The 14,868-nt window shown below is 42.2% G+C and overlaps 1 protein-coding gene across 1 annotated transcript in view; it reads right to left on the bottom strand.

Moving 5' to 3' along the window:
- Positions 1-694: 694 nt before the first annotated feature.
- The window catches only part of LOC146831158 (uncharacterized), a 28,820-nt gene continuing 14,646 nt past the window's right edge, over positions 695-14,868 (bottom strand). Inside the window, exons 3-5 of the mRNA XM_085604109.1 lie at positions 3,362-3,466; positions 1,798-1,893; positions 695-1,205 (exon numbers count right to left, since the gene is read on the bottom strand). Of these exons, the coding sequence (XP_085460235.1) occupies positions 1,093-1,205; positions 1,798-1,893; positions 3,362-3,466 (314 nt within the window). The 3' untranslated portion in view covers positions 695-1,092. The remainder of the gene's footprint in view (positions 1,206-1,797; positions 1,894-3,361; positions 3,467-14,868) is intronic.

A 14,868-nucleotide genomic window follows, 5' to 3' on the forward strand; every position in this document is an offset into this window, starting at 1 on the left:
TTTGTTGTCATCCTCCTACACAGCACTAACAGTTACACTTGTGCCGAGTGTACTGTAGGCCTAGTCGAGTGACTCGACACAACTAGTTTGTAACTCTATGCACTAGGCTATCCCCGCCACCATTATGTTTTATTGTATTTTTGCATATTATTGTTTGGCAGTAAGGTCAGTACTGTACTTCGTTCTACTACTCCTCCAACAGTCTCTCTCAGGCAACTGACTGTCTCATTTTCTTTTATTGCAAATGCTACTGCCAGTGTCTACCACTACAACCATGGCATGTTGGGAAAGAAAACCATCATCACCATGCAGCCATCCCTGTGCCTAAGTTAAACATCAAGCACAGGTAAGAGAAGAAGTTTGAGGGAGGCATAATTAATAATGGATATGTTTTCATTAATTCAATTTCACACACTCCTTTGAGTCCAGTTGCAGAATGCATAGACTAGGAGAAGAGACTGACAGTACTAGTAGGACAAGTCACTCAGTGGTGGGGTACCGCATCGATCTGTTTGTGTTAAAAAAAAGTCAGCCAATTATTTAAATTGAACACTGGCTGTGGCCCTGCACCAGCAAGGAAACAGTGTGACGTAAAATAGTAACCCCACCCACAAAACTTTAACAACATCGTATGTAAAGTATAAATATATAATTTAATCCCCTAACAAAAATAAACTATGTAAAAAATCCCACAACAACACCTGACCTACCCCTCTCCCTAACCCCAACCAATGTCCAGAACGAAAAAGTCCAACAAATTAAATGTCATATTGTCCAAATAATGTGAACCCCAACGCCTGATTCCCACCCACCAAAAGAAGAAATAAAAAAGGGGCAATTAACAGGGTCTGTTTATCGGTGGGCTCGCCTCTCCAGAAGGACATGAACTTGCTCCTCTAGACTGGCCATGCGGCGCTACAATGCTTGGGAATTGCATCCACGGGGGGGCAGCAGTGCTGTTAAAAGAGGAGGGGCGGCGGCGGGCGGCTGCCAGATGGTGGCGCTGTAACACTGGAGGGGGTGGCTAGGGCCTGGGGCAGTGGAGGAGGCTGCATCTGCTGAAGACTCATCCTCCTCCGCCAGAACCACCAGTCACCGGTATTCCGTTTGTATGGCCTCCAACTTCCGGCACTGGGCCTTCCTTCCTTCCTTTCTTCCTTCCTTCCTTCCTTCCTTCCTGTCCGGTTTCCCTTTAGAAGGAGTAGCTATGTCAAGAAGAAAAACCAAGACTATTGTAAAATATACTCTTAGCAAAGCAGTAAGACAAATTAATTCTACACATAGTGGCACGGTAGCACTAGCAAGCACAGTACATAACATTTGTGGTTTGTATCTATCCTCCCACTTCCTCAGCCTCTAACATTTGTGGGAGTTTCAGGCATTCAACCACCCATGCATCTGATTCCTATCAGCCACCTATGCATGCATGCAACCCACGTATCCTTTTCTGCCAGTCATAAATATTAAATCTCGCCTGCCCTTCTTCCTTCCACCCTTCTTTCCCTTTTCGTTCAACCGATCCATCAAGGTCATTTGATCTGACTTTTAGTGTTCTCCATAAAACTTTCACTGCTGAGTTGAAGTCAGATAGAAGAGGCCATTGGTTACTCTACACTCCCGCCGCTAATGCTTTTGCTAATGCTAAGTAAGGAGTGTCTTCTTCAACCGTTCACAACAACTTCTTACTTAATAAGTCTCAACAGTACAGTATACAGTACACCCTTGCAGTGAGTGTAATGTCAATCAGTAAGGATTGGGAATATAATTTACCACCGCCCACCACTGCTGCTGGCTCACCCCCTTCAGCTCCTCCTGCAACTGCCGCATCTTTTCCTGCCTCGGCAGCCGCGTCGCCTTCGCCGCTGGCCCCGGCACTAGTGGTCGGTAGTACGCCTAGAAAAAACATTACACATTTTTTAGATGCCATATACACCTCCCCCTATTTTTCACTAGCAAGATTGAAAAAAAAGTTAATACATACATATACAACATACATCACTAGTACAAATCAGGTAGTAGAGTGGACACTAGTAGTGTCATATGGTCCCTAGGGTCATTCTAGCCTTTGCTTAGTTAGCCCGAGCTATGCAACCATTTTAGCTTAGTGTCTTTTATTTTTGTGCACGTTACCTCGCAGCTTGTTGTATAACACGCCTTTGAGCTCACATGAACTCATACTGGTAATATCTGAGTGCTGCGTACGAGGTCAAAAAACAAGCCACTTTGTAATGGAGTTCTGGTGTTAGTCCATATTGCTTATCCATAAAAATGCTACACTTTTTGGCACGACTGAGAAATGCTTGCAAAATAATAACGCGCACCATTTTTCTCATAACAGACGGAAGATTCCATTCTACGAACCAGAGCTTTGCAGAGCTTATGATGTAACCAGTACTAGGTTCTTCTAAGGTGAGGGGTCCCCAGAATTCGCTCAGAGATCTTCATTCATAATTTTATATAACCTATATTCCTACCAAGGGGAGGGTGGTTCTTCCACCACTATTCAGTTATCATGATTTCGCCTTTTGTCTTCTATGGACTTGTAGTTGTTGTAAGTGTAACTAAGTGTAACAATGTTTATTGTTTTAATCTTATGCATTTTGCTGTTGGTGCTGCATTATAGAACAACATACAGAGCTTATCAGTTGAAAATGAACCTTTTGAACTTACATAGACTCAGTGGTATTTGGTGTGGACTTACACGAGTGAGTGAGCGAAAGGGTGTGCATTGCTTCCGCGACTGAGAGATCTGGAGTGTTATGTTCTGGGTTGTCTACTCATTGGGTATCTTGGGGGGGTTCGGAGAGCTAATAGTAATGAGACACTATAACCAGACAGTCAGGGGATTGTGGTGGGTTCTGATTGAGGTGTGAGGAAGGTCCAACCTCCCATCACCAACGTCCTATTTTCTTGTACAAAGTTCTGTATGTGAAGAATCCCTACAACAGTAGTAGCATGTCCTATCCTATCAAAAATAGTAAAATCTGGTTGGGCATTTTGTTGGTGGAAATTGTCGAAAAGCCTCAAGATTAGGAAGACTAGAAGTAGTAGAAGAGGACAACCCAAAGGACTGGACTCAATGGCTAGAGCTATTGGTGAATCTGAGTTTTATTTAAAACCTTTTAAATAAAGAGTGGCCAACTGGGCAAGCTTAGCTACAGACAGACTAATAGTAGTAGTACAGAGAGTCATAGCAGAGGCAGTTAGAGGCAGGGATAACAAGAATTTAGAAACAGATAGTCTAGATCGAAGAAGAATTGGTAAAAAATAGCATTAGGAAACGGAAACAATAGTTCAGAAAAAAAGGTGCAGTAAAAGTTAGGGAATAATAATTATTAATATTAACAACAGGAAAACTTACTGGGGCCAGCAGCAGAGCCCTCGATAGAAGAGTGGTCCTGGTCCTGTCCCTGGTGTTCTCCAGCTGCTCCCGCCGACTCCGACCCCATCTTCTTGCCCCTGGATGCTGATCATGAAAGATATAAAAAAGAAAGAGACAAACATTGATGATTGATGTGAAACAAATCAAATTTTTTTAAAACGGTCAAAAAACCATTTATGGAAACAACAATTGCAATAAAATTGACCTATCTAATCTGGTGGACTAGTAGTATCGGGGGATTCGTGGACCGACTAGTTATTATTTATCAACACTAATCCAGTGTTCCATTCTGATTCCAGAATACCAACTACCTAGCCCACCTATTCCAGACGGGCCAATTGTTCACTAAGTCTGCATTTCCATTTATTTCAGTCCTCAAAAATACATAGATGGAGAACACATGCTTAAATTTTTGCATACACCAAATTGTAGGTTGGTTGTTGCTGATGTTCTGCTAGTGCTAAGCCTATTACCACTCACTAAACAAACTACAAAAGGTTCTACTAAGGACTGGGGTAAGCAGCACTCAGCAGCACGTGACGTAACAGAGGGTGTGTTTATGTTTACTAGCCTGTGGGTGGCAGCGACTCCTGGTCCCTCCCTAGCCAATAGGGAAAAAATTCCCAGGGGTAACCCTATCCACTTTTGTAACAATTCCTGTGTGTCCTACTGCTACAAAAAAATCCCACATGGCACTCTCTTCTTTAAACCAAGGTGGCAGAAACCTTCCTCTATTGTGCATAGCTCCTGTGCCCACCCTAGAGGAGTGGCCAGGCAAATGAGCAGCCCGTCCTCTGTGATGACTCCAAACCAGTTCTGGGGGAGGCTCCTCACCCCCAGGGATTAGTTCATCCTATCTGAGGAGCAGAACACCTCCCCACACTCACGGTCTTGGTCTCAGCTCTGGGAATAATTTCACACCTCACCAAGGAGCTATTCAAATCCTGTGTGACTGCTGAAATCTCATGCAAATGGACATTTAAAGGCTTTAGGCACTCAAATTACATTTTTAGCTGGCTCCTAGGTGGATATAACATTATCTAACTTTAGTATTAGCTCCCAATGCTTTACTATGGAGCAACTAACCTTGCTACAATGAAAATAGCTTTTGGGCCCTGTCACTGTAAGGAGATGTATTACATTAAAGTTTCACCTGCTCCACCTTTAAATACAATGCATCATGCTTATTGGGCATTAACACAAATTTAGGAAGGCATTTTAATATTTAAAGAAAGGGCCTAGGACTCTCAAAAGGAGTTATTTTTATAGACAGAGTTTGCGGTTTAAACCTGCATAGTCAGGTACTGGTGGCAGGCCTGTAGTCATGTTTTGCACTGTCACTCTAGTGGTGGCACAATATGTGCTGCAATCTATTAGTGACAGTCAACATACAGGCCTGAGGCACACTTTGCAAGTTAAATATGCCAATTAAGAGTTTAGATAATTTCAATGTGTTTTAGGGATCAGAGCACATGCATTGGGGCCTGGTTAGCAGGGTCCAAGTGCACAGAGTCCAAAACAATCTAGAAGCCTCAGTCCTAAAATAATTTGGGAGATCATGAAAAAAGAGTCATTTTCCTGTCCCCCTCCAGATGAAAGGTGAGGAAAATCTCAGCAATGTTCTTGGTAGCTCTCATCACCTAAGCAGAAAAACCCAGAAGAAGCATCTGCATTGGCATGGTCATTCCCCGGTCTGTGCTCCACTGTAAAGTCCACGCTTTCTGGGAGATGGGCCACCTCAACAGTTTGGGGTTTTCCCATCTCATCTGCATGAGCCATCTGAGAGGCATGTGGTAATTTTGAGCCTGGAAGAAGGGAGGAACTCAGCTTTCTCCTGAACAATCCACAGCAAAGGGTTCCCTCTCTGTGGCACTCTGGCACTGCTTTTCAGGGAGTAGTCTCCTGCTGATAAAGGCAACTGGTTGATCCTGACCCTCATCATTTTTCTGTGATAACATTGCAACAATCCCATGTTCTGAAGCATCAGTTTGGACCGCAAACTCCTTTCTGAAATCAGGTGGTTTCAGTAAGGTTGCTGTACACACAGCCTCTTTCAGGGTGTCTGTGGTCTTCTGATACTCCTCAATCTATTTGACCTTCTTTGACTTCTTCTTTGAAGTCAGCTCTGTCAGGAGAGCTACAATGATGCCAAACCTGTTGACATATCTCTTGCAATAAAATGTCAGACACAGAAAAGCCCTGACCTAAGTCTGGGTTTGTGACACTCCCAAGCCATGATTGTTTTGATCTTGTGCTGGAGAGGATGCCCATGTCCCTTGCCAACTTGGTGGGCCAGGTACACTACAGACCCCTACTGTATCCGGCACTTTTTGGCCTTAATAGTCAAACCTACCTTTTTCAGCACCTGGAGCACCTCTCTGAAATAGGTGAGGGGTTTCTGCCAGTTGGAGTCAAAGACAGCAATGTCATCAATATATGGTGCACTAAAGGTCTCTAGTCCAGATAGTGCCCTATTCACAAGTCGCTAGAAGGTGGCAGTGGCATCCTTCAACACAAAGGGCACTGTTTCGAATTGAAAGTAGTCAGAAGATAGATCAAACAGACATGGAAGATCTTAACCGGGCAATGAGCTAATCAGCTGTGGGTTTGGGGTATGCAAATGTTTTGGCGACTGCATTTCGTCCTCTGTAGTCCACGCAGAATCTGCATTCTGGGACCCCCTTTTTGGATTGACATTGAGCACCAGTACCACTGGGCAGGCCCTGGGACTACCTGAGCACTTAAACCCCACCAGAGGCAACATTTTCCTTGATGCTGGCCGGTTAGACTTGTCACCCTTTGCCTTTCTCCTCCATTTTTGCTGAACTCATTTTTGCTGTCCGTAGGATTCTGCACCAGTTCTAGCCAGTGCTAAATTGCATGTGATTCCTCCTTAAAACATGATAACATTTATTTATCCCCAACTGGCATATTTAATTGACTTATAATTAAGTAAAGTGGTACTACTTGAACCCAGAGCCTGTAAATGAAATGTTACTAGTAAGCCTGCAGCACTGATTGTGCCAACCACATTAATAGCCCTTAAACATGTCTCAAGGGTTCCATTGCAGCCAGTGTGTGTGCAATTCTAAACTGCTATTTCGACCTTACAAAGTAAACCTTTTACTATGCTCAAATGTTTCTTTTTAAAGCATATAAGTCACCCCTAGGATAAGCCCTGGACAGCCCAGAGGGCAGGGTGCAGTGTATCAAAAATTAGTACACGTGCTTTGAAGTTTTACATGTAATGGTAGTGAATTACATTTGTTTTTTACTACTGCAATGCCTACATGTAACCAGTTCATGTTTGGTGTCTTTGGAATCCTAATTTAAAATTACAATTTAGAAAGATGAACTTTTCCTGCCTTAGCCATTTAGTGCCTGTAGCCTGTCTCTGGTCCCATGACGGGGTGTAGATGACTATTGGGCTTTGTGCATTCCACCTAGACAACCACACAATAGGGAGCATAGGTGTGACTGGATGGGCTATCACTCGCAGGATGGGAGGTAGAAGCTGGGCACAGCCCCACTTACACTTGAATGGGCTGTGTCCTGTCTCTACACAGGAGGCTGCATACCCCTTGTAGTTAGTCTGAAGCCAGGTCTAGTAAGGCAGTGCATCTGTGCACTTCAAAGGCATGTATCTAGAAGCTTCTCCCAACTTCAAAGGCACAACTATGTATAAAAGAAGGACCCCGGATACTAACTCTTCTGTACACTTATCGACTTTCGGATAATCTGCAGGAAGAAATACCGCTGTGCTACTAAAACTGCCGCTGGATTGCTGCTCTCAGGAACAGCAGCCCTGTTGTGCTGACCTGCTGCCCTCTTGCCTGGAGAGGTAGAACTGGACCTGCAACTTCATCTTGAACCTATGACACCATAGTGACTCAAATGACTACTCTTCTGGCCTCCTGGTCCGACCCTTGGGGACATAAAAGGCACCCCAACCAGCTCCTGGACCCAGCTGCAGCAAGTTCTTGACCACCAAGTAGCACCTCTCAGGTCTTGGCCCCTTGGTGTGGCTCATGAGCTCTTGAAATCAAGCTTTTGGACTCTTTATGACCCGAACGGACCAAGATCACGCCACTCGCACTGAAATTCAGCAGAAGATGCTGCCAGTTTGCCTCTTTGCATCACAGCATTGACAGCACATAACGGGCTGCCAGTGAAAGCTCCAGCCCACCCAACTGCGACACCCAGCCTGCTCTGCGCACCATACCGGCCTCTGCCTGCGACTCTCTCCTTGCTTCTCGCGACCCTCTCCAAAGCAAATGAGATTTATTGGCACAAAACTTGAGAAGGTAAATCTTCAGCTGGACTTATCTGGGGCTGTATCTGACAAGGTCTCCATCGCGGTCAGCCTTAACTTGTAACTTTGACCTGGTCAAGCATGACCAGATGGGTGTGGTTGGCGCTTTATGCTCTAAGGTGCTATTTTACAGTTTATTCTTTAAAAATTCATAACTCCGGGTTCACTTATTGGATTTTTGTTGTTTTGGGCCTGTTTTATTTTTTAAATGAAGCTCTATTGTTCTAACCTAGTGTGGGATCTTTTGTGTGGTGTTTTTACTGTTTTACTGTTTAAGTATTGCACAAATACCTTACACATTTCCTCTGATAGCGTGAAAAGAGTCCAAATTTACTCTCTGGTGTAAGTTCAACATTTTTACTTACAAGAATAGACTCCAACTACGCACTATATTTTCTTTCTTCAAGGCAACAGATCTTTGTCACCGCATATGAATGGAAACCAGTTCAAATCAAATCAATCATCAACATGATTTACAGTTTGAGTTCAGTATTCAAATTAGTAAATTCGATAATCTGTTTACAGAAAATATCAAGTAAAAATATGGTTAGAGTCAATCAATAATGTAAAATACTAGCATGTTCCATAAAGTATTAAGTCCTAATTCTATCTATAAGCAACCTAACCTAACAGAGCCCATGAAGAGTTCCTGGAAAAGAGCAAGATCAAAGGAGCATCAGTTGAATTCGAAAATAAGTCAAACTCCCCATAAAGAGTAGTTCTTGAAACTCAGCAGAGTCTCATCTCTCCATAAGCATTAGCATACAGTCACAGTAGCAGCTGCACAAAAATAAGTCTTGATCAGTAAAATAAGAAAACAGATACAGCATTAGCTTCACCCATCAGGGCAAAAGGGTAAAGAAATTATCTTCTACAAAGTGTCAGGCAACTAGACCTGGGCATGAAATTCCGCTATGCTTGTGGAGTTCCAAAAACTCCGCACAGTGTACCAGAGTGGAGTTTTATCCTAATTCATACTCACCAATGTTAAGTTGGTAAGTGCGAGCAAGGAAAATCTAACTCCAGACCACCTACCAGTGAGATTTCTCAACATGAGCGGCCACAAGTGGTCACTACCGCTCGTGTTGAGAAAACTTCCTTTCGTCTTGAGGAAGTTTCTGCTCGAGTAGAATATCTACTCGAGCAGCAGAAACAAGCAGAACCCTCTTGTGCTGCACGTGGTGCTGTTTGTGCTGATTTCACAGCACAGGGCAAACACCCAGTGCTAAAAATCAGCTTGAACGACACAATGTAGCACACGCCACCACTTGCGGAACTCCGTGTAGCGTGGCAGAGTTTTTGGGTCAATTCACGGAGTTCCGCATAGCGTAACTGTGTGAACGCCACCAAGTCATGTAGGCAACAGTAATCACTGTCAGCAGTAGCTCACAGCAAAAATCGCAAGTGTACAGGGGTAGGGCAAGAGAGGGAATAACAATGCTATGCACTAGCCAACTACAAACCATTATAAAAGACATTGGAACATGTTGTTACAAAGTTGCAGCTCCGATCGTTACCATCCACTGAGAAATCCTCTTCCACTGCATTTTTCCTTTCCCACGGCAAACATACGAGGCTCACCATCCAGTATCAGAAATTAATTTTACCATGCTAAAATTTTTACAACTGGGACCAGATAACTTTGTTCCCAGGGAAGACTATTGCAGTGTTCAGTCTGACATTTAATAAATGTTTCACTGAGCAACAATGAACTACGCTATAGACATCCTGTTAGGTAATGATATTCATATTTCTATAAACATACATTAATTGTTAAAACACAATTCTCTATTCAATATTATGTGAAAACATGACAGAAGGAAGTTTATAAACTCTGAATATTCTGCAGTTATGACAAAATCTAAGCAAGTCACATTAAGGTCAAGCTATTAAACTCACTTGTGCATAGTCCAGCATTTCCTAAAAGTATCTATTTTATAGAAAGGAGAGGGCTAGGTGAGGCCTATCAGTAGAAATGAAAGCCTGGTGCTTTTTGCACAATGTATCTACCTGTCATTTTTAAATGCATTTTTCATTTTAAAGCCTAAGGCAAGTTAGGGTTATCATCAGTTAGTTTATATGCAAATGTTCTACTTTTACAGTCTACTGTTTGATGGTTGTGTTAACATCACACTAAAGTCATTTCATATGTTAAATCCTTCAAAGAGCATTATCCTCATCTGTTTGAATCCTTTTCTCCTTTGACCTCTGTATTTGAGTGATTTCATATAATCGTCATTTATGATGCCATTTAGAGCCACATCTTTTGTAAATCTCTTTTGAGATTCCTTTTCCCTTCTTTTTCACAGCTCAATAATATTGTATAAAAAACAGCAAAGCCTATTATTATTATTGGCATTGGCACAGCTTTTAGAATTCCTCTTCCTGCAGTTGAAAACCAATTTCCAATCATTTGCACTCCCTTTCCAAAATGTCCAAATACACCAGGTGATTCTAATTTAGGTTTTAAATCTGAAATGTTTTTTGCAAAACCTTCAATCATCTTACTCTCATCAGGAATACATGAACAGCAATAGGATAATTTAAGCATCTTACAGACTCTGACTTTCTTTGTGAGTAAAATGTCTAAATGAAGATGATCCTGAAGTAACATGGACCAAATGGAGATTAGTTCAGTGTTAACTACTAGCAAAGCTCCAGAGGTGCTTTATTGCCATTTTGTTGACAGCTGTTGATGGCTTTCTAATCATTTCACCATTTAATATAACACCTTCATATGGTAAATTTTGGTAAATGTTTTTAATATGCATGATTAATTTAAACCTTTGCATACATTAAATAAATATAAGAATAAAAAGTCCTGAGTCTTAATAATGTACGTAAAACAACGATAAAAATCCACATTTGTACTGAGAATAAAGCAGCATTAAAATCCTCATAAGAAGGTGAACTCATGATTATTACAGTCTTCAAACACTAATAAGCTAGTGTGGCAGAAAGTTCAGCTACTAATAAATTGACAAATTGGGCTGCTGACCTATCCTTGTCCCCCCGCTATACTTGTTGACTATACTCCATACATTAAAGTTCCTAGGCAGCAATAAGGTGCTCTTAATAAGCTTGGCGGGATGAACATCGAATAGTGGCCGGTTTTAAAGTGCTTGTGCAGGCATGAAATGCACTTAAAAGGGTTTGCGGAACAAGTCTCAAGTTATGCCCAGTTCCACTGTATTGGGTTGACTCATGACCAGTGATGAAGAGTGTTTGAGTCTCTTTGCAATGATGTCCAAAAGGTTTGTGAGCCGGCAGTTTAGCTGCACGACAGCTGGGTTGAAGCACAGCTTTAATGCCTGCCTGCAGGTCCTGGTCCCATGCTCCTTAAATATTGGTTTTAATAAAGTACACCTTATATCCCTTAGATTGTGGCAAATACAGATGACTTAGATAAGGTCCTCAGGGCCGTGTCCGCACAGGCGGCAGGACTGCTTACCTCCTCTTCTTTCCCACAGTGGTAGAAATAGGGTAATTGGGACAACACCTAAGAGGAGCTTTAGAAATGTTTCCTTGGGTGCCGTTTTTATTCCTGTTTTAAAATAGGGTTGGGATTTAAGAGCTTCATAGTTGTTGAGCACTACTCAGCCGTGTGCTCGTTTAGCAAGTGTTTCTTTGTCCTCTAGGGCAGATATCAATCAAGATGCCTTTGTCACTATTTTTTTTAAATGATATATGCTCCATTGAAGTTTTCCAAAGGTCTGTCAGTCCCAGGAGATTGATGTAGTCTAGAAGATATTCTCTAGCTGGCGCTTTTCCTGGGTGAAACAGCTCAGTCCAGAGATGGAAGTTCAGGGATCCTTCCTAGGCTCTTCGGATTTTATGCCAGCATTTTATGTAAGCACCCCTTCTTTCCACCGATTGTTTTTGTAGCCCAAATTCCAACCATATTTGGGCCTGCAAAACATATCTGGGGAGATGATAAATCGTTCTGTAAGAATTAGAAATTATTGTATCCAGCACTGCAGCATCCTTTCCTTTCAAAGATTCACTCCCATAAGTTATCTTTGACTGTAGTTGAGCTCGCAGGACCTTTAGCAGGGGTTCGAATGATTGGAATGATTGCACCAAATATATCTCTTTCTAATTCAGCTCCAGTTTCAGCACTACATGTATGTCTATGTGCAGGTGTGATTCCTAATATGTCTAATCTTTGTACATAGTACATTTTAAGAACCAAAAGACATAAATATCAAATACCCTCCCAATCAGCAGGTAGTAGGAAAAGCATTTTGTCCACGAATAAAATAAACTCCAGGAATCATAGATTTTTCTCCCTATAACATTTACATGTCCCCCTATTAATTCAAAAGAGTGTTTGCAGCTACTAAACAGTACATGTCTATTTTGATTTGGAGTTCTTCTATAAATGCACATTTTCCCTTTGTGTTGACTGTCCAAACTTAATATTGGGTATTTCATTGTCTTTCTAAGTTCATCTTCTTTCTCCCATTTTCCAAAACATCACTATGTTTATCTTTCGTAGGTTTTATGTTCATGTATCTTTTTCTAAAGCAATAATGTAACTTGTCTCCAAGGGTTTTATCAACCAGGTTAAATTATTTGTGTAAGCCTCAACACTATCTATGGGCTTATGACTAAAGAAGTAATAACAACCAGTGTCAATTTCCTTTGCTTGGTTGTGTACATTCATGCATTCGATTAGAGGTACTCTTGAAAGAAGTAGATCAAATAATAAAAATATTCACAATGTTGTCATTTATACACAAGTAAAAACAGGATACTACGATGAATAGCATAAGATAATGGCATCTGATAATAGGTAACTTCTTCTGAAGCAGATGTAGGTAAATGAGCACAAATACAACAATCATTTGTATCTATATGATCTATATGGTGGTAAGTGTATTCTTGCACTAATCTAAAATAAACATTTGTAGAACAATTATCTTTCTTGTAACTAACAAAAGAAGCTCTCAGTTGATCTTCATCACTAAGGTATGAATGTGGCTTAGTAGTATTAATGTTTGTTTGTTCTGCTTCTGGGGACAAATAAAATCCTATTAATACTATTGTACTACCTAGTAGGTATCCTTCATCAAAATCTCCTTTTTTTTGTTGCTGGTATGTGCCACTGTGCCTAAAGATTTAAGATTCATGGGTACTCCCTGGATATTTGGCCACAATATCCATAGTGATGTTGTGTGCATTGCAGACAACCTGAATGTTTATGGCATGGGTGTTTTTATGGTTCCGGAATAAGTATCCAGGTGGGATGGGGGACATGTGGGCACATGGATCACGTCTATGCAACCTATTACCTGTGGAAATCTGGCCATCCGGTAGAACTACATTTTGGCATTTTGAATTTACACATCATCCCTGGGCAGGTAGTTGGTGTATATGGTGGATCATGGAATCCAAGAAATTGTAAACGAAATGTGATAGTGCACTCTGCAACACCCTTTCAGCCACTGCTATGGCATTTTGGTAACTACCACTGGCCAATAGATGGAGGGAGCACAACACCTGGATATGGATGGGGATTCCATTGTAGGTGTAGCTTTATGGCGGCTATTAGCTCCAGGATCACATTGCTAGTCAGCCTGTACTGCTCATATATCTCTTCCTCTGTTTTCTCAAACATGGTAGGTCTGACTCTGAAAATCCTCTTCTGTCTCCATCTCCTCTGCTGAGAAGCAAGAATCCTCATCCTCCTTGAAATCACATACAGGGCAGCAGATGTTGAAAAGTCTCTGATGCCTTCCGGACATGTTTTTATAGGTTGGGCACTGTTACATCCTGATTTGGATTGGTGGTAAATTGCATGTTCAAACATGCCGACTACTTGCACTTTGTGACTCGATTGTACATGCCGTTTTGCGATGTGCAGTTAGGTATTCTCTAATTGCGGCTTGCAAAACGAGCCGCTTGTTTTTACGAGTTGCGAATGCTTGTCATACTTCGGGCACAGCATGCGCAAACCGGATTGCGGTTGGTTTGAAACTCACAAAATGGTCGCACATCTAGCCCTTAGTCCCTATTCTATCTGTAAGGAACCTAACTTAACAGAACCCTTGCAGAGTGTGAGAGTCTGGCCTGGTATATGATGTCCACTAATGTGAGTGGGTACCCTGCAACAGTCCAGACAACCCTTATGGTGATTTAAGAGGTCTTAGACAACCTTAGAAAGCACTCAAAGTGGTAGCTGTGGAGAGCGACCTACAGGCTTAGTCCAGAAGGAGTGTAAAGCAGCTTGTTTTACCAGAATGCAAGCTTATAGTATAGATTAAATGAAAAAGAACAAAACAAGGTATTTATAAAAATATGTATTTATTATATAGTACTCTTTAACACGTTTATATATCTCCCACCTGGAGATAAACACAATGCACACAATCCTTTGCAAAGAAATACAGTAAATAGCACAGAATACACAGTGGATCAAAGGGGGGACCAAACCTATATACTAAGAAAGTGGTATAAGAACCACGACTCGGATAAAGACTGTGTCGAGAGAACGCAGAAGTGCTGGGGACCCAATGTGAGTAGATAGTGCCCCATGGAGAGTGTATGCAGTGTGGGAACATGATCGATTCTCCGTACAAGTCAATGTGTAAGTCGCAGTTGGATTTTTAAAGATTAAGGACCCTTCCCAGTGGACCCTGAAGAAAACAGATGGTTGGGGAGCCACCCCACCGTTGGATACCCTAGTACCCACGTTACCTACAGCAGGGGAACCGGGTGCGTAGGTGTGAAGTGGTGTCAGAAACTGCAGTCAAACCCAATGGAGGACTTCAGGAAAGTGCTGCTGCTGGAAAAGAAGAAAGTGTGCGGTGGAATCTGAAGGTTGATTCTAGTTGAGAGGTACCTGCAAGCAGAGGAGACAGAGTCTATGTCACTCAGGAGTGACTAGGAGATCTGGAAGACGAATGCCCGCCGATGTCAGGTGTTGCAGGAGAGTTGACAGTGATCTTGACTCTTGACTCTGCATCTGTGAGAACCGGTTGATGCTGAGGAAGACCAGGAGCTGTGTATGAGCTGTCCCATGTCAGATTTCGAATGCTGAGGGGTCGGTGTCCTTCGGAAGCCCCACCAGGCCATGGCAGCTGCAATCAAAGTGGATGTCAAAGAAGGTGCAATGTCGGGACCAGCAAGGTCCGGGGGACTCACCACAAGCAGGGGAGTCAGGCCAGGCCCG

This window comes from Triturus cristatus, chromosome 5_1, assembly GCF_964204655.1.
Source record: "Triturus cristatus chromosome 5_1, aTriCri1.1, whole genome shotgun sequence".
Lineage (NCBI taxonomy): Eukaryota > Metazoa > Chordata > Amphibia > Caudata > Salamandridae > Triturus > Triturus cristatus.